The following is a 19,707-nucleotide window of genomic DNA, read 5'->3' as shown; positions in this document are numbered from 1 at the left end:
CATGTGTGACTTATTTTTCACAATGTGATTAGTAGCATTTTAATTGCGTTATTGTTCCTATCAATATCGATTGTTAAATTAACAAAGATGATATTGGTTAATAATAATAATAATATAACAAAGTTCTTACGCTTCACACGGACGCCCCTGATCGCTTTACACAAAAAGAACAAAACATTTATGAGCATAAACTTGATCAAGTAATAGAAAGTACTTTAAGGACAAACAAGTCTTCAACATGCATTGAAAGTCAGTTTCAGTTAATGCTGCCCTGATGTGTTGCGGGAAAGAGTTCCAGAGTTCCTGGTTCATGTCTTTTTTGTTGTTGTTACTTCATCTGATATACGGTTTCAGGGATGTTTTCGAATTAGTTGAGGTTTCATGCGTAAGTCATAACCTCTTAGAGCAACACGTCACAACAATGAAAACAATATGTCCAAAGTAACTAAGTAAGATATTAAGTTGAGTCGAGATGAGTGGAAATGTCGCATGTCATCAACGTGAGTACAATGCTAGGGGCTGATCTAATACTAAAAGCGATTGGTTTTCTACCAAGGGAAAAAATAAATTTGGTTTCTGAAACAAACAGCTTTATTTCTTAGTTTCCTGAGATGTCAAACTTGTTTGATCGAGTTTGATAGGCTTTTACCCCTCGTCATCCAATACTTAGTGGCGGGTACTTTGCCCGGCATTGAACCCGGCTTGGTTAAGCTGTGTTACCTTAGGGATCTGAAAGCTGTCTCTCAGACAGTCGTCATCTAAAGATGAAAAACGTGTCTGAAATCAATCAAAGGGCATCTTCACAGACAGACCAGCAGAAAATGGGGGAGGGAGTCAGACCGAAGATATTCCCAATCAACAAATGGCGGATCCACCTGACATCCCTGTAGAGATCTAAGTAATTGGAATGAATTTGAGAAATTCAGGCGGTTCCAATGCGGAGAATTCAGGATACTATTTCCCCCACGAGATACCACAGCTTGAATGGTCAGAAATGAATCAAATGTACTTCAAAATTGATGGAATTTACCAGAAATCTCCGCGGTAGCTCCATTTTTTTGGCCGTCCCCTTCAGCAGTTCTGGCGGGTCAGAGAGGAAGAACTGTAAAAGCAGCTAGAGAGCAACTGGTCGAATTACATCCAAATTAGTCGGTGTCCTCTCCAATGTTGGCCCCAGGCAACCCCTTCAATTCATAATACATTTACTGTGATGAATCGACGCTTCGGGGAGAACATTAAATAGCTCTACATAGAACAGAATAGGCACAGCCTCATTCCGTATGCAATCAGGCTAAGTAGCAATCAAAGGTACTTCATGTCAGCCTACGTGCATGTGCGGATAGATTATCCATTTTCGCTCCTTGCTGGCAGTGTACACACTCAGGGCAATTTGTACTTTTTCAAAGCTAGCGTCTCCGTCTACATAGACATATTCTGAGGCATTCGTCGTTACATTGTTGCATTTCATGGTAAATTTCGTCTAGCCTAACTCCTAATCTATTCTGTGGGTTGTCAAACCCTAGAAGTAGGGAACAAGATTCGTTTGTTGAAGAAACGTTATCTACTTAAACTCCAGGTGTTTTTTTTTTTTGCCGAATTGCGACTTTATTTTCCTGGCACGTTTGCTGTTGACTTCACCAATTAAGAACCCTCAACTTACGCCTCCAGCACCGCCCTTCAGTAATGCATTTATCATGTCATCGAATCGTTGAAAGGAACGTGATCTACAAATTAACACCAATGCGTTGGTTTCTGCGCTCTGTAAATATGAGGCGTTACGAAACAACTACATGTATTCTACTTCAGGCACGTCCGACCGTGTGTAGGCAAAATCAGATTTCACTGTGGCTCAAGAAAGCCCCGAATGTAAGGCTTATAATCAGATTTTAATCATTTTAGATACGTGCAATGCAGCAGGTGGATTTGGGTATTTGTCAACGACGCAAAATGTAGCTTTTTCAAAAATGCCCATCCAAAATGAATGGAGGCTGTGAATATTGAGTCTGCGTGTCTGTAATTCACCTGTCAATGAGAGATAACGTCGGTAAATTACCTCACCGAAGAAAGTTGAATGCGGCCTTTCGTAGCGTCCCTCTTGATGGATTTGTCCTCAAATCCCTCTTTCCTCAGTCCATCTAAGCCCGGCAGCAAGCTGGGCACCCCGAACACACAGCAATGCAATGGTCCTTCAAGTCTTCTGCTTCCCTACAAGCGGAGACAACCCCGATCATTCTCGCTTTTACATCTGATAAGATTGTAAGCTGACAATGAGTGATACTTTGCAATCTTGGCCTACTTTCGGTCGTTTTGACTTCATTCTTGAGAGAAATCGCGCGCGAGCACGAGCAAGATGTTTCGTTTTAACGTAAGAACGTCATTGCTCTGTCTCCTTGTTATTTTGGCTTTGCGTGTTTATCGAGTATTATGCGTTGCTAACGGCCGTGTATCAGGGTAATTCAAATTACATTTTAAATAATTCTCAGCCCGTGTCATATATCCAAAGAGTCGCTGTTAGTTTCTGAGATGAAACACACGTTGTGAATCAAAATTTCAAGTTTATTGATCGTCGCAGTCCCCCATCATCTTTAAACACATCCCTATTACGGTGACCGTACGTTCGCGTCTCCCCACTTGCAAACGATGACATTTAAGTTAGAAGTAGGAGTTGAATCGTGATGGCATCCTTTCAGTAATCGTTTCTACAGGCGATCCCCATCTGATTCTTACCTTCTCGATACTTTCTAGTAACCTTACCCGGGAGGTGTATAGCGGTCTATGACCGTTCGCTAATCACCTGACGTCGACGGAGAGATGGAGGTTTAACGTACAACACCAAGCAGACTAGGGCAATGAAGGCTTGGCTTAGGCTCGAAGCATCATCTTTTCCCTTCGCTATTTTTTCAAACTTTCTCGAGTCACATGTAGGTAACTGAGTGATAACCATGCCCAACTTAAATAATTTCAACGGCAGATCCGCACAAGAACTCAAACAGAGGGAACGAACGAGTTTACCTAAACACACCAATGGCAAAGCCAATTTAGAATATTTAGTGTGATTCCTGAACTAATTTAAAATCTAAAGTCCTAACCATCTCTTAAGGTGTTAAACGGAAAATGTCACAGTCTCGAATGACTTTACTGAGCCATCTACTCGATTTCCATCACAAACAAATGCTTTGATTGAATGGCGGGCAAAATGAACATTTTATCCTTAAATTAAGATGTCTCTATCTTTAATAGAGATATCTCTATTAGAAATAGAGATATTTCTACTTCCGAACGTGCCACGGTTACATTCGATCAAGGAATAGAGATATCTCGATTTCAAATAGAGACAGGCCTATTTCGATTTCAAATAAAGATAAAGATATGTCTATTTCAAATAGAAAAATACTTATCTCGATTTCAAATAGAGTATCTCTATTTCAAATAGAGAAAGACCTATCTCGATTTTAAATAGAATATCCCTATTTCAAATAGAGATATAATCTATATTTCTAACTATTTCTAACAATTTTAAATAGAGGTATCTCTAAATATAATAGAGATATCTCTATTTTCAAATACAGATATCAATATTTCAAATAGTGATATCTCTTTTTCTAATACATATCTTTATCTTAAATAGAGATACCTATATTTTTAACTATTTCTAACTGTGAAAAAAAGTAAGACTGCTGCAAACTGCTAACTGACTGGATGGACCTGAAATATATAAATCTAAAAATTAATGTGGCCTGACGTTGCGAACTTAGCAAGTTCTTCTTCAGAGGCTAAAACAGAAATGACAGAGGTACATACATTAACATGGGGGTGCACCCCTTGCTAAGTTCGCAACGTCAGGCCACATTAATTTTTAGATTTATTTCTAACTGTTTTAAATAAATATACCTCTATTTCCAATAGAGATGTTCCTATCTTCAAATAGAGATATCTCTTTTTCAAATAGAGATTTATCTTTTTCTAATACAGATATAAGGATATCTCTATTTCAAATAGAAATACATCTTTTTCTAATACAGATATAGAGATATCTCTATTTGAAATAGAGAAATCTCTATCAAAATAAAGATATCTCTATTTCGGGATTACATGTTCAGTTTACAAGAACATGTTCAGACATTAACTACGCATTCATACATGAAGAGTCTCTCACACACGGACGGTATTCACTCGATACTCATCAATCCCTCCTGTCGCAGTTGCAATGATTTCAATACTTTGTATACAATTGATATTCGATTCAATAAAACAGCTGACGACTTCATCAATGCGTCAGCACGTAACTCCTCAAGCGTTCTGTGTTTAAAATCTGTTAGCCTATGCGTAATTTAGTGGGGTTTTTTTTTTCATTCCATTTGAGAACTTTTCTACAAAACACTGTGGCAGCGGCTACTGACACCCGTGTGCACTTTACTAGAAAAGTATAAATCAATAATACATCAGTAGGTCTAATTAATGGGCCTTTTATGGTCAAAACATCTGCAGGGGCCAATTTCATAGAGCTACTTAAGCACAAAATTTGCTTAAGCACAAAAACGTCTTGCTTGATAAAAAATCAGGTTACCGGCCAAAAGTCCATGCGATTGTTATGCTAAGTAAACAACAGCTAAATACCGGTCACAAGCAATGTACATCATATGGAGTTTTGGCCGTTAACCTAGTTTTACTAAGCAATGTTTTTTCGTGCTTAAGCACATTTTCTGCTTAAGCAGCTCTATGAAATTGGGCCCTGACGTGTTCAACTGAACCGGTTTTCCTTTGTGATTTTTGTTGACTCTGTGAATGACGAATGCTTTCTATACTTTGTTAACATTTTGAAGAGTTTACGAGTTGTTAGCACACAAAAATAATTATGTCAAGCAGCTGTGTCATGTCATTTCTTGAATTGTTGACTTTCCATTGGCGCTGGGATCAAATCATTAACAAAGAAAGCACAAGAGGTCTAGGTCTACTCGTGCGTGTATCTGCTTATTTTTTTATTTTTTTATTCCATTTCTTTACCCAGGGCATGCCCAAACAGTTTAAAACTGGTTTCCATTGGGGCCCTGCATACAATAAATAATGACTATAAACATGTATAATTATACAATACATTACAAATACAATAAAATTCAGTACAGTGAGATAAAACATTATTTGAATTATGCATAGGTGTTAAGCAAATATTATAAATACAATATATTTTAAAACTATTATAACTACATGTGCAGTGTGAATGCTTTACTATAAAGTTGATTCAGTGAACACGACAAATTTGGATCTATCTTGTAACATCAAGAAAAAAAGATATTGCTGTAACTATATTCGCTGATTACGGGAGGGGCGAAAACCCCGCGAAAACCCTTTTGGGAGAAAACACGGGGAAATTCCCATCCGGCTCCTTATTATCTTCTTATTATTATGGCACCCAAGTTTGTTAACTCCGTAGATCAGCACATATCTAGATTTGTATAATCAGAGAAGACAGCGGCAAATACACAAATAATTATTTGCAGAAATATTATTACTGACTGAACGTTTTACGTAGTTCAGATTTGAATGAGGCTATAGTGAAGTCATGGTTCTCAACTGCACATGTAAATTCCAGATGATTGTACCAGTTACAGCAAAGCTTGAGGCATAACATTGTTTTTTTTTTTGCAAAAGGAATCCTCAATGCCATATCAGTGGGTTGTCTCGTTTCACGAATCTGAATAAGTGGTGTAAACATATTTGTCATATACAAAGGAGTAATTTTTTTCATACATTTGAAAACAAGAATAGCCTTTTTATACTCTAAAAAGGCTATTCTGCTGAACGATTAATAAGGCACACACCTTAAAGACGGCTGCAGTGCACACGATCTATCCGTGAAAAGCTCCATGGTTTTCTTGCTCTATGATTGAACAATGGAAGTATATGCACGTGGTAATTTAGCAAATGTCAGATTTATAGTAGGCCTACACAGAGCACTTGCAGAACATACCAAGACGCGTGCGTATACCATGCTGTTATTGTATATCCTGCTTGCAGTATATGCAATAGTTCTCGGTATTAAATGTTTACACTATATTCTGCCTGTGATGATGTCACATGTTATTGCTAATACTGTCGTTCTCTCACCCTGCTACTAATCACAAAGGACAAGGGCTTCTTTGTACCTCTCGTTGTCACTATTTTCTTAATTTATCCACGTTAAATCCCAGTCGAAAACTGATTTCTCCCATGACTTAAAAACACTCTTCAATTTTCGTTTGATATTAAAAAAAAAAGTGAGCAGAAATGAAGTTGGATCGTGGTGATTAAAGACAGATCTCTTCCCTTTGAGCGTAAGCCATTAACGAGATTACAAGAAATTACTCAAACAATCCGCTGGGACTCAGACGTTCGGATTCATTTGAATTATTAGGTCTTAAGATTTTTCATTAGTGGATTAAAATACATCAGAATAACACTTTTTCTTGACTCAATTTCAGTAGACTAAGATCTGGGACCTGGACTCAATTAAACTCACGCTTTTGCGTCGAGTCACTTTCATATTCCAATAATCAATCGGTGCAAACGTGCAGCGGCAAACCGAATTTCATCCAACCTCGAAACTTGAGAGTGCGTGTCATTACTAAGTTTGGGCGGGTTGAAAGTCTCGTCGCAACATCCTAATAGTAGTCCTCAAATACGACAGAGATATCGATTATTGGTTAGACGCTTATGGTTGGCCTTCGTTTGCGCCATGGCCTTAATGCTTATATCTATTTCAAAAACGTGTTAATTTTCTCGCTATAAATGTAAAGGACATGTCTCTGGCGGCACGTGTGCATTGACAGGGTTTTGTAAATCCTGTTTTCAAATTTATGTGGGTTTCAAGAATCAATTATCACTTCTCCTTCCATTTCTGGCACGCAGCTTGTCACAAGAGAAAAGCATTTTGTCGTAATGGACTTGCATATTGACAGTAAGCTAGAGTGGAGCAGTGGCGTAGCCAGGAACTTTTCAGTGTGTGGGGGGGGGGCGCTGAGGGGGGGGGGCTGGAACATTTCATGGGGGGTGGGCGTCATGTAGATCAATGATAATTTTTTTAGAAACTCAAAATCTCAGTGGGGGGCGACTGGAGGGGCGACAAGGCGACTGGGGGCGACAAGGTTTCTGGGGGGGGGGGCGACAAGGCGACTGGGGGGGGGGGCGACAAGGTTTCATGGGGGGGGGGCTGTCACACGAACCTGTTACACGAACCTGCAGGAATTTCGAGGGGGGGGGGGAAGAAGATATTCCAATTTTATTTCTTTACTCAATTGAACTGTAATATGAACAGCTGTTATTTTGACGGCGCTTGCAAAGTACAATGACTCAACGTTCTGTTACGACACGACCTCTCTACGCACCTGTTAACATCCACCGATTCACACTTTATTTAAATAGATTTTTTTTTTTTGAGAACGATTTTCATCACCAACTTAATACGTTGAATTGGCGTGCAAATTTGTCGAGGGTACACGACACGACTGTGGTTTGCTTTCTCGTGTAGTTGACAGGTTTTTAATATGTACTTGAACTTTCACACGTTCTCTTGCTCGCCCCGTGTTTGGTGAGATGTGTCGGTACGGCGCCTGCAATCACACTACGCACATGGGCCGGGGCATTTCCATCAGAGCACGGAAGGCGAACCTCACTGCAACAAGATATTTCTGTATATTCGTCAGATATTCCCGTGATGTCGCGCGTTCCTTGGTACTTATTTTGGTTGGTTCGGTCTTGATTGGATCTAAAGCCTACCTGAGTAATTATGAATCGTTGTGTGTAATATTTGTCTTTCCCTGTTCATAACAAAATATCAAAAGCTTATATCGACATCTTTCTATGCATTACATCGCTTATATAGCTCGATTTACTAAGGATTTGTACGGGTAGCCTTGTCTTGAAGACATCACCAAAAAAATCCACTTCTCGTAAAAATTGGTTATTCTCAAACCCTAAAGCCTTAGAATAATATTCCACGAAAAGCAGACAACGACTGATGGATCTTTATAGACAGCGAGGGGGGGGGGGGGGGGGGGGAAATGACGTACATTCAAAGATTGAGTAAAATGAGGATTGTCTATAAGAGTGTCCTTAATGCAATCTTTTTATACGTCAATAATCGTTGCATTTCAAATTGAAACTTCAAATTCAATGCATACTTGGTCAACAACCTAAATCTTCTGGCAACTGCAGTCACTTCATCTACATTTCATGGGCGTCGCGAGGGGGGAGGGGGGCAAAGGGGGCACTTGCCCCCCCCCCCCGGAAAAGCAAAAAAAAAAAAAAAAAAAAAGAGGCGCGAAGACAAAGTGGTGTAAATTTAATGAGTTGGGGGGGGGGCAAAATGTCCCTGCCCCCCTCTAAAATGATAAATCGAGAATGTGTTGAGAAATACAAGCATTTTTTGGCAAAACGAATTTTTGCCCCCCCTCTAGAAAAAATCCTGGCGACGCCCATGTACACAGCTTGTTACATGAAACTTGAAATTGTGGCCGGGTTCCAGTGTGGCGTCAAAGTCACCTTGCGTTATTAAAGGGACACTCAAATACTTACTTGATTTTATTTCCATCCAAGATAGGTACATATATACAATATTTAGCCACTTTATTGTTATTATATAAAACTATGACAATTTTCGTGGTGTTAAGAGATATGAAGCAGGGATGGAGGGGACCCGCAAGAAGCAAGGCTTGTCGAGTGCGAGTCCCTGTAAAACATTAACAAGGAATGAAATGGTAAACGAATACATTATACAAGGACAAGACAAACATAAAACGACCGATAAACTGGTGAACTAAGGGTGAACTTTCAAATTTACAGTAACCCAAATGCTATAGGTTCTTAAAAATATATGAACAACCAACCACAACAATTCGTTAAAATGATTGATAAGCACATGAGCTACGGCAATGAATTGTTAATAAATTGTTAATGAATTATAAATCATAAAAATCTGAAGAGAATCAAAAAAGATATTCTTTTTTTATGAACAAGAGTACTTTTTGAGAATGAACTGTTTGAATTTAGGCTTAAAGTTTGAAACAGACGCTAAACCGTGTAATGATTTATCTAACGAATTCCCAAAACTTGGTCCTTCAAATTTAATACTTTTTTGGCAAGGGAAGTTCGGACAATTGGTAAGTGAAACTGAGATGATTGACGGGTTAAATATGCATGAACATCATTATTTCTGTGTCCTAGAATAAGCCCATTTGGACAACAAAACACACTTCGAACGAAATGATGTTAATCGGAAAGAACATTTAAAAGTAGCATATAAACATCCACACAACTATCCTTTAAAAAAATGGGCGTTTTCGTGTTGTTCTTGTGTTATTTGTGCGAAAACGAATTTTGGGGTCCCCTTTTGCGACCCCGTAAATTCGGGCTTTCTGCGGACGTGTAAGAAGCCACATTTGTACTTGGTGCTGTGTGTAACTTATGTAACACACACAACGTGTATCGTACATTGACTGAAAACGACGGGGAAAACGTATGCTACTCCGTCGTGTCCGATGTAAACAACCGGTTTCTTCCGTCTTTTCTCTGGAACGGTAAGACATTTGGTTGGTTTCCTTTCAACCACATGTTTGAAATAGGACAAGACAGTAAACAATCCAAAACATGAACTCTCGGAGATTTCAAGACTTATCCCCCTTAAACCTTGCTGCACATAAAAATAATAAGGGTCAGCACCAGTTTATGAAAGGCAAAATCAGCGTGGGTCAGTATTTTAATTAATTCTTGATACGTTAATTCAACTTTAGGAAAGAGACCAACAAAAAAATGTGAGATTTGAATACGTGAAGGTTGAACGTAAATCTTCACAAGACTCTAGCATGCCAAGTTTAAGTTAAAAAGCGCTGGTTGGATGGGCCAAAATGAAAGCGCCCGCGGCGCAAAAACTAATTTTTTTAATATTTCATGTCAGGCTTGTTTTCCAAACTGCCCGCGTATTGTATTCCTATATTAAAGCAAACAAGTCTTGGTCAGATATCAAGTTAGTGTATTTAGGATTATGAAACATTTTCCATCGCTGGGCAACCCGAGGCACTCAAGATGTAGTTATCTTTGGCTCAGTCAACAATCTTGTGGACGTAGGGAGACGGTTCGACGCAGAACGTCAACTCAAGTGGGCCTGGTAAATGCCTTGAAAATACTTGATGCTTCTTAAGAATTGGGGCGGTGAGTTATCGACAGAGAAATGTTTATTTCATTCCATGCAGTCAGTATCTCGACCTAAGCTGAGATGTATTTATGCATGATGCATGAAATAGTCGCAGGCAGTTGTCATTTTTGTTTGTGCTTAAATTATTTGTTCAACGGCATGTCAAGTTTAAGCTATCGACATTGTAACTGGATCTTTTTCCCTGTGAAAACAACGTTTTAAAAACATTGATTAAAAACATAACTCTGACTTTAAATCAATTTTAGATTGAACTGAAAAGTATCGTGATGTTTGTGTGTTTTACTTGGTAATTCATTTTGCTTTTTTGTATTGTCATTTAGAGAGTAGGCCTATCATTTTTGCTTGGAAAAGTCCATTACTGAGCTGTTATCAAAACACGAGCGGGCCTGCTCGAAGGACGCATCATGTCAATAATCAGTCTACTGCCTCGTGTATCTCGATGTGTGTTGTCTTATTGATTGATTGGTGCCTTCAGTTTGATGCCGTTTGGAGAATTATTGATCACCCAACGGCCATAGCGACATACGGAGACTGACCTGGTCTTGCCTCGGTTTGCAAAACCGCTTTTATGTTTGCCTCTTCGTCTCTCTGTCTCTCCGAGGAATGAAACGAGGCTGCTGCCTCAAGACATAAGACTACAAGCGTGGATGCTGCTCGTCTTAATGATAAGGACGGAGATAAGATGCGGGAAACCAAACCGCCTGGCGTCATACCCCGGTGACTAGCGGTGAGCCAAAATAGGCCGTGAAAGGAGCAATCTCCCGCCCTCTTCGCTGCTTTCCCCTGACGACAAAAGCCTTGGAGCTGTAAAAAAGGGAAGTTTTCGCCCGGTGAAACCAATCTGCGGTCTGCGACCTTTTGCCGACGCAAACAGTGACAGAGAGCCAATACCTACCGAGGATGTTGCCCTTTTGCTAGTTTGTAAATCATCACGTACTGGGATCTCTGAAATTAATGTGAGTGACCTACGAAGATGTAAATTCACGTTGAATCTTGCGACAAGTTTCAAACCGTGAAACACGGTAAAGGATTGTCAAAAAAGTCCCAAAACGAAAACGTCATGCAAAGTAGGTCAATGTATGTAATAAATATAGGACCTACCCAGTATACCACGGAAAATGAACTGATAAATTCTCTTATAGAATGCTCAACTGATTGTTTCATTGAAAAACAGTAGATAATTCCACTGATTTACCACGAATCCAAAAATGTTCCTCTATGTGTACACCCTTTCCGTTCATCAGAAATCCAGACAGTTAACGATGTCTTCATCTTCTTCAGGAAAAAAAGGCTTCGCTGGAGATCGATATCGAGACAGATTTTTTTTCCTAATCAGGAGAGTACCGGTTGAGAAGATTTCAGAACACGCGGACAGCAAATGCTTCGGTTGCAAACGCGTCTGACAATTCGGCTGAGTGATGAAGTAGATTCGGACAAAGCCATATCACGCCGCGCTGGCCTGTTCACATTTCCTTTAATATCATCCCCTTAACTGAGATGGGGGAAAGGGGCAGTCCTGGGGGAGGGGAGATGGGTGGAAACTTCGAGGTCGCGACAAAATGAAAACGGTCATGAACACGATCACGCCAGGGATCAACAACCTGAGAGCCACTCTTAAACCATCTCCATCTTCCCTTTAAACCTGAATTCCCTCCAGCTATTCATCTTGTATAAAAGCTTTCCCTCATCCACTTGCTCTGTTATTTCCACTGTCATTCATCCTTCTTTGTTTCTCGTCAACATCTTCCTGTTTTGCGGTTTGTTTTTTCCTGTTGAGTCTGTCGCCTGAAGTAGGAATGCTCATCTTCAACAAGCATACCCAGTTATAGTTCAACTTGTATCTTCAACTCTTGATAACCCCTTTTAAACTCATTAAACAAACATTATTTTAATCGAGAGCCACTAAAAAAACATCTCCGCCCATTTCGCTTCTAGCCCCGCCTATCATAATGACCCCCCCCCCCAGAATTTCGTTTATGATTTCATCTAAAATAACACTCCAACTCTGCAAGACCGCACTGTTTCAGTTTCACATAATGAAAATCACGGAATGCAAAATTCAATCTTCTCTTCTTTACCCCCCTCCCTTCAATTTGATGAAACCTAGCTCGCTCATTCTGATTAATTATGCACCTTCGGCATCCCAAAATCTCATTTGAAAAACCTTGAATCTTCAATACGCCAATAAGCTTTGAAATCCAATGATGCAGCAACGGGTATGTTGGTCATGCTCCACCCCACACCCCTCCCCTCTAAAAAGACGGAAGGAGAACCATGGAACTATAAAAGTAGATAGGCCCATTCATGATATATTTTGACTAGGCAGTTGCATATACACTGTTATTTCGGTTGTGTAAAAATCAAACGGTTGTGTACTAAATGAACCTAGCAACCCGTTGTGTAAACTGTTGTTTACACAACTTGTGTAAAATATAACACAACTTGTTCAGTTTTTTTTTACACAACTGGTTGCTAGGTTCATATAGTACACAACCGAAAGCACTTGCATCTTGACTGACCGCGGAGCCCTCATCCAAGGGAGGAACATGTGTAAAATTTGCTCATGTAAAAGGCAACCTTCAATTGATAGGTCTATATGGGTTTTATAATTATCATATTTTCCAGTTAGTGTGGGGAGCCGGGGGGGGGGGGGGACTCGAGGCTTGTGCATCCCCTCTCCTTACCCCATGCTCTTCCAGCTAGGGAATTTATGGAATATTTTCTTTATCGGTTGAGGCCCATTTAATGATCCCTCAAGAAAATTATCCCCGGATGGCCGCCCGAAAGTGCCCCTTTGGAATTCCAATAATCGGATTTCCACTTATTACACGCATAATTTACATCTGTGCATCTTCACGAGCGCGAAATGCATGGGAGAACCATTCAAAAAATGATCTCAAAGCAGACGACGTACTTGCGTTTAATTATCGGGCGAGTTCAGAAGCCACCGCAGTATGATCTTGCCTCGCAGGGTTTACAGCAGCATCCGGCGCCGGCTTCACAGCTCAAGCCTCTGAGGAAGACAGGTGTTTCCAAGATAACACTGCAGTAAACCAGAGTAGGAGCTCAATGTACCCCCTCCAGACCTACAAACTTCTTCAAATACCTCCCTTTCCTCCCCAACCATCCCTTGGCACAAAGGGAGTCTCCCCTGGATGAACTGCTAAATCCCAGAAGCGAATCGTGACTGTGCATAAGTTCAATTGACAAAACCATGCAGTACAAAGTTTACACACCACTTAGCTTTTCTCATCGTGGTTTATTAACAAAATGTATACTTTTTCACAATCATGCCACTGCTTCGTCTAGAATGCATATACGGATATCATAATAGATAGCTGCATCAAACATGATAACGACATACATTAGCACTGTATCTACCAATAGTATCTACAAAAGAGGTTTATGTCTTTATTTATTAAACAGTTAGGTCAAACTGAGAGTAGCATTATACAGGGTGAATAAAAAAAAAAACGAAACCCAAATGTCGGGACTATTGTTTTAATGAAGTTCTGCATATAGCACTTTTAAAATCTAGGATATGAAAGCCCAATTCGTAAGCTTTCTTTTAGCAAAAATCTGTCAAGTCACTCAAGTACTTTTCAAGTTACGGAATTTTGAACACAGCCACCGTTTTAAAGTTCTGTCCACGGATCACAAAAACGGTGTTCCTCTTTCAGCATAACAGAAACAATTCACACACATCCCTACGTGATTTGTTTTCGATTTGCTGAAAGAACACTTACCTTTTTGTGATCCGTGGACAGAACTTTAAAACGGTGGTTGTGTTTAAAATTCCGTAACCTGAATATTACATAAGGGATTTGAATGATTCTTGTACTAAAAGAAAGCGTATGAATTGGGCTTTCATGTCCTAGATTTTGAAAAAGTGCTACATGCAGAACTTCACTAAAACAATGGTCCCGACATTTCGGTTTCGTTTTTTTTTTACTCAGCCTGTATATAGACGTGATTTATCGATGACATTAAATAGCTTATCGATTATGACAAAGTCACGTGTCTCATACCTATAACACCGTCTCGAAATTAAATGCAATATTTCTGCACTCATTTACAGGCAATATTATTCAAGACAAGCACAATGTAAGCAAGGTTAAGCCAAAAATCACAAAAGTACCAGCGTGCCATACCACAGTTATAATGACTATTTGCATTTCTGTATTGGCCTAAGTGTTTGTTTTATATCCGTTCCGTCTGTCCGTTTGTAAATGCATTTTGATGGATTTGCCAATCATTCTTATAACTTGCGAGCAAAATATACGGGCTTCATTAAAATATATATCAATATATATCTTTGGCTATGAATTAAACCGTCCGAAGGGTTTGTCAGTAAAAAGTCGTATATAGTCGAACGTCAGTCGAGGGACAGTTGTCCTTGAATTGTATCTGTATAAAGGCAAACAGTTAGGGCACACATACTTTCGAAATATCACGAAATGTGGATTATAATTGCATTGACGGATGAAAGTGCGTTTTTATAAGTAATGTCAGTCATTTTTGATATATGTCTTTTTGACAGGTCTGTTCGTTAATCGTCGATAGTTTTGTTCGTCAGTCGGAGTCGTCTCCTTCGCAGGATTCTCTAGTCATGCATGTCTGTCGTCAGATTTTAGTCTGTCAGTCGCCATTACACACTTTTAAAACGGCCTGCAAATGTTCTCCATTTGTAAGGGAGAAATATTGAATTATTTTTCTTTCAATTTTGACTATTCTAGTTTTATGGCTTTGATCATCACTAAAATTGTGCCCAATACATGTAGGGGTATACGCAATCTATCATTCGAGACAGATGTACAACAGGGATAGTTGGCTTTGAATATAACATTTTCAGAAAATTGTAACACAATGAGTATACAGTGTTTAAACGTCGGTGAAGGGCAAAACCTAATTTGACAGAAAATTGTAGTATGGAAGCTATAATTATTCTTGTATTTACAACGATGCTTTTTGGGGTTTTTTTCAATCAAAATGTCAACTGCCTCTACTGAAAAAAAAATTCGTTTCTAAAAAAAAAAAACCGTTAAGTTGAGGACGCTAGTCACTGCGGATCAGTATCTAAAATCGCGTACAACAAATCAGTATTGGGGTCGTTCGAAGCTGCATTTCGACATGAAATTCCAGCATATAGCGTGCTAAACGGGATATAGTCATATATGTATATATATATATATATTTTTTACAAGGAGAAATATATCATATCTGTCTTAACATCAAGGACGAATGTCGTTAATAGTACAGACAAGCTTGTTTGAGTCTATTTGCATATTGAAAACATCATTTTAAGGTAAAATAATTACCGGTTTACATTATAACCGTTAAAACGGTTAGTGTATTAAGGAAAACGTTTTACGGCAATAGTAATTAGGCTACAATTCACATTATATTGCACCGGTACATCACATAACAAAGCATTATTTTCAGCGTATTAAATAAAGGCTGTATTGTGCACAGCCTATAACTGTAGATTCCATGGCAAGACAATTGTTTTGCACAATTTGGTGTTTCTGTGGCTTTTCTGATCTAAAGGTAATCAGAAAAGCCACAATACCAAAAAGCACGACTGATGCTACCTACAATGCACTTTCATCAAGTTTACAATCGTTAATTCCCGTTACTTCCTTCTCCATGATACCATCAATTCCAAGCAAGCGTTGGGTTCCCCCCCCCCCATCTTTTCCTGCTTCCATTATCTTTAGATCTCTTCCTATCCCGGTACTTCAACCAGCCCGTGAGACGCTGCCGCCCACGATACAAGCCACAACGCGACCCCATAAGAGCATTACCAAGCCTACTCTACGCAGCCTTGGCATTTTCGCGTTCCTCCCTCGGCCTTTTCTTGAACCGGCCTTTGCCGGAGAATCCCATAATGAAATAATCCCAAGGTTCTCCCTTTGTGTACGGAGGTAAAAATTCCAAATTCAATTTGTGGTTGGATTCGGAAAATCAAGTTTATTCTGATCGTGTCCCTCACAATGTCCATCTGTGAGTCTGTTTGTTTTGAATTCCCCTCCGATGTCGATTTTAAGCGCATTATAACAAACAACTACCATGTGAATCATAAGCTGCATCATCGCATCGTAAGTTTCACAATCATCCTCGGCTATGTACAGCTTCACTAATAAGTATTATTTTCTTCGATCTACAAAGGAAGTGATATTTCTTTGCAGCCGATTGTCCAGATTGACTAGTTTTATGTAAGCACAGGAGAATTGTTCAAATAACTGTCATAATGTATTGTTACATTCTTTTCTCCGTGTATATCTCACATGGATTTCCACCGGGTTTTCAATCTTTGAAGTCCCGAAAGACCTAGCTCACGACTTAACACAGCCGTCGTGGAATGATCTTGGATAAGCAGCGTAGGATTTGATACTATCGCTTCTTCTTGGAACCTTTAAGACTTGCATCCATGATCCACGCGGCCCTAGATTTGTATTTATCAAACCCTCACAGACATCTTCCCCACATTGCATCCCAAGCAGCTTTTCCGCTTGGACTTGATATCAAGACCACATGAGATTCGTGGCCGTGGTTATTAGCCTTAATTCAAGTCTCGGATGCCGTATCTCATCCACTTTCTCCAATGAACCCCTTAAGATGTATACCAGAATACATGTTGTAATTTTAAGAGACTTGAATCTACGATTATTATGCAAAGTGTACAAAGCTCAATAAGAGGTTTCACAACTAGATCATGAACGGTACAGTGTCGTTAATTGTAACTCTACAGGTTTAAGTTAAAACAATTTTTTTGATCCCATGGATAACATTTCTCTTCAGTGCAAGCTGAAAAAGATGACGTTGGACAAATTGAAAACATAATTAACATTTGTGGCTTTTGATTATGTATGACTGATAACAGAAATCGTTTGCCTTGTTTAACACCCACTTCTTGAACTGAAATGTTTTGGCATTTTTCTTGCTGCTTATGACACGGCTTTCAAACCGTCAACTTAGCAATCTTATTAAAATAGAAATATGATAGTGCGCCTTTCTTTGTCTTCTCACAAGATGAATATTAAATTTAATCAAGTTATTAACCTCCTGGTGACTTTGTTTCTAATTCGATTAATTCGAGTCCGTCATAGGAAATTCTGCCATCACGGTTTCAGTTTTGCCTTTTGTCATATAGGCCTAGTGCAGTGCGCCTCAGCGCGAATTATTTACAAGCATTTAGAAGCAGATGGCGTTTGTTAGCTAACAACTTGGGTATTTTAAAAGGTTTGCACGCATACTGGAAATGATCCAGCCCCAAATGAAATCGATAAAAAAATTGGAATGTTAACTTCAAGCGTACAAACGGCTTCAATGTTTAACTTATTAGCGTCTAGAGCAAGATCGCATTAACTTACGGACCTCTCGTTTACAGTCATTCCTGAACTGCCTGTTTGCGAGAACATAGATGAAAGGGTTTGCAGCATTGTTGACGAACAACAAATGCGATGCGGTGTTCAAGACATCCCCCACTTCTTGTCTTATGTTTTCGTTTGTGATCGTGAAATAGGTGTTCAATACAGACAAGCACATGTAGGGAATCCACGTGACGAAAAAGACGATAGTAGTCAGCAGGAGCATTCTTGTTGTCTTATTCTGCATCCTTGCAGCCACCGTCTTTGAAGACTTCCCTCTCTCACTTGGTGTTCTGTTTCTCCCTGTGGATCCAGTCCTCTCAGGAAAATTGCTGCTTGTTGGAATCCGTGAGTTGTTTGGTACGGCTAGGTTCCCACCTGAAATACGTGAAGACGGTCCAGGGGTGGCAGGTGGACAGGCGGGGCTAATTGCCACTGAGTATGCAGGAGGCGGTATCGCTGGTGTGGTATCTGGAGATGGTACGACAGTGTTTGCCAGATTATGATAAACAACGGCGTTTTTGTCTTCACTGACGCAAGCAATCTCTAAGTCTGTCGGTGCTGTACTGGTAGGAGACTGAGCACACGGTGGATGTACTGATGGCTGAACTCTGTCCTCAACGTGGTTTCCAGCTTGCGAGGCTTCTTGCTCCGTAACGGGGCTGAGTTTGGTGAACTCCCGAGACAGTGGTAGCGCAGAGACTTCCGTGTGACCTGTCATAGAGACAGATGTCTCTCCTGCCGCTGTTATACCAGTGAATCGGCCACCCCACTTTGTGCGGACTTTAGTGCGGAATAAGACTGCCTTATAGACCATCACGTAGAACACGACAACCAGAATCAGAGCTAGGATATAAGCACTGAAAGTTACAATATGCTTGGACAAACGGGCAGGCACGGTATGGTTGAAATAAATTAGTACAGATGGAATTGCCATCGGTATAGAGATAATGAAACACATGAGGGCCAGAACTTGTGCGCACCGATATGACATAAGTCTGGTGTGCGGGCGACAAACTGCATCGTAGCGATCAAAAGCAATGGCGGCAGTGATTATAGCTGAGCTGTAAACGGTGATTGAATTGAAAGCGGTGTAAGTTATCTCAATCCAAATGGACGCATACTCGCCCGTTGTGAAAAGCACCAGTGACATCCCCACGTAGACCGGTCGTAGCAAACAGGCCATCAGATCTGCCGATGCAAGCGCCATAATGAACACGTTGGTGCTGGTCTTGCGAGTTTTCTTGAAGAAAACCTGCAAAATGAGGAGATTTCCGGGCACACCGACCACAAAGACGAGCAGCTGAAAGATGGCAATTACTATCTCGAGACCCATGGTAACTACCCTATTAGTTCTCAATCAACGGTTAGAAGAAAAAAAAGTCTAGGAAATGTGCGCATAAGTCACTATACAGAATTCTTCAGAACATAGCAATCAAGGTGGAGCAACAATTTCATTACGTTCATCGCAGCTGTTACTAACACTTCACATGCCCATTACTCAGTCTCCGTCTATACAGTTGACGTTCAAGAATTAAAGAGTCAAGTGATTTGTTGACGCACTTCATTCCAGTGGGTTGCTCCTGAGTCTATTCTAACTCGTGGCTGGAATCGTGACAAGTTTATGGAATTTACCTGTCATGAAGCTGCCGATCCTTCGCGGCTAAACCGATGATGATGAGGAAATCTCTGGTGCATCTACAGTTCTTTCTGGAGCAAAAGATACCTTTATGGTAGACACGAGCAACACAAAGAGTTCGATCGGCGTGCCATCCACACCACCTTGCCTATGGGATGAGAGTCACGATGTATATTAACCGCAGCCTAGCGCGGAGGCAGTTCATCGCATTGCTCACTTCGCTCGTAACTGAAGCCCGTCTGTTGGAAATGGTGGGCTAGCGCGCTGTGCGATACCAACCCTAATGTACACCGCACTGAAAAAAAGATGCGCGCGCAGTCCTCGCAATCATCCAACCCCTTCCATCCCGGGGGTCGCTCGGCCCCGAGATCAACTCGCATGATTGATCGCTCCACAGTCCGGACCTTGTTCAAATTAGCTCAGGACTGACTTACCCAACCTTTGTAACAAGCTCAAACGTGATACCTAAAACAAATCGATGACATTTTAGTCGGCGGATTTTTTTCAGCGGC

General features: G+C 40.2%; 1 protein-coding gene across 1 annotated transcript; it reads right to left on the bottom strand.

Annotated features, from left to right (window-relative positions):
- Positions 1 to 17,295: 17,295 nt before the first annotated feature.
- On the bottom strand, positions 17,296 to 19,013 carry LOC119730855 (cholecystokinin receptor type A-like). The gene has a single exon (XM_038203909.1). The coding sequence runs from the start codon at positions 18,890 to 18,892 to the stop codon at positions 17,528 to 17,530; it is 1,365 nt and encodes a 454-aa protein (XP_038059837.1). The 5' UTR covers positions 18,893 to 19,013; the 3' UTR covers positions 17,296 to 17,527.
- Between the last annotated feature and the right edge of the window lie 694 nt (positions 19,014 to 19,707).

The sequence above is a fragment of the Patiria miniata genome, unplaced genomic scaffold (genome assembly GCF_015706575.1).
Source record: "Patiria miniata isolate m_02_andy unplaced genomic scaffold, ASM1570657v1 HiC_scaffold_22, whole genome shotgun sequence".
NCBI lineage: Eukaryota > Metazoa > Echinodermata > Asteroidea > Valvatida > Asterinidae > Patiria > Patiria miniata.
This window is presented reverse-complemented; position numbering and strand designations above follow the sequence as displayed.